A 253-nucleotide genomic window follows, 5' to 3' on the forward strand; every position below is an offset into this window, starting at 1 on the left:
GCTCCTGCTCGTACAGCTGCTGCAGGCGGCACGGCTCGGCCTGGCGCTGGCGCAGCAGGGCCACCTCGGCCTCCAGCAGCCGGTTGTGCTGCTCCAGCTGGTGCACCTTCTCGATGTAGGTGACGAAGCGGTCGTTGAGGCCCTGCAGCTGCTCCTTTTCGTTGGTGCGCACGATCTTGAGCTCGTTGCTCAGCGCGCTGGACTGCGACAGCAGCTCCAGCTGCTCCAGCTGCAGGCGCCGGCCCGGCGGGGC

General features: G+C 68.8%; 1 protein-coding gene across 1 annotated transcript in view; it reads right to left on the bottom strand.

Moving 5' to 3' along the window:
- LOC109295447 (low molecular weight neuronal intermediate filament-like) overlaps window positions 1-250 on the bottom strand; it is a gene marked incomplete at its 5' end in the record, with an annotated part of 23047 nt that extends 22797 nt beyond the window's left edge. Inside the window, one exon of the mRNA XM_019514298.1 lies at window positions 2-250. Coding sequence (XP_019369843.1) covers window positions 2-250 — 249 coding nt within the window. The remainder of the gene's footprint in view (window position 1) is intronic.
- Between the last annotated feature and the right edge of the window lie 3 nt (window positions 251-253).

This window comes from Gavialis gangeticus, unplaced genomic scaffold (assembly GCF_001723915.1).
Source record: "Gavialis gangeticus isolate Ggan-Ray unplaced genomic scaffold, GavGan_comp1, whole genome shotgun sequence".
NCBI lineage: Eukaryota > Metazoa > Chordata > Crocodylia > Gavialidae > Gavialis > Gavialis gangeticus.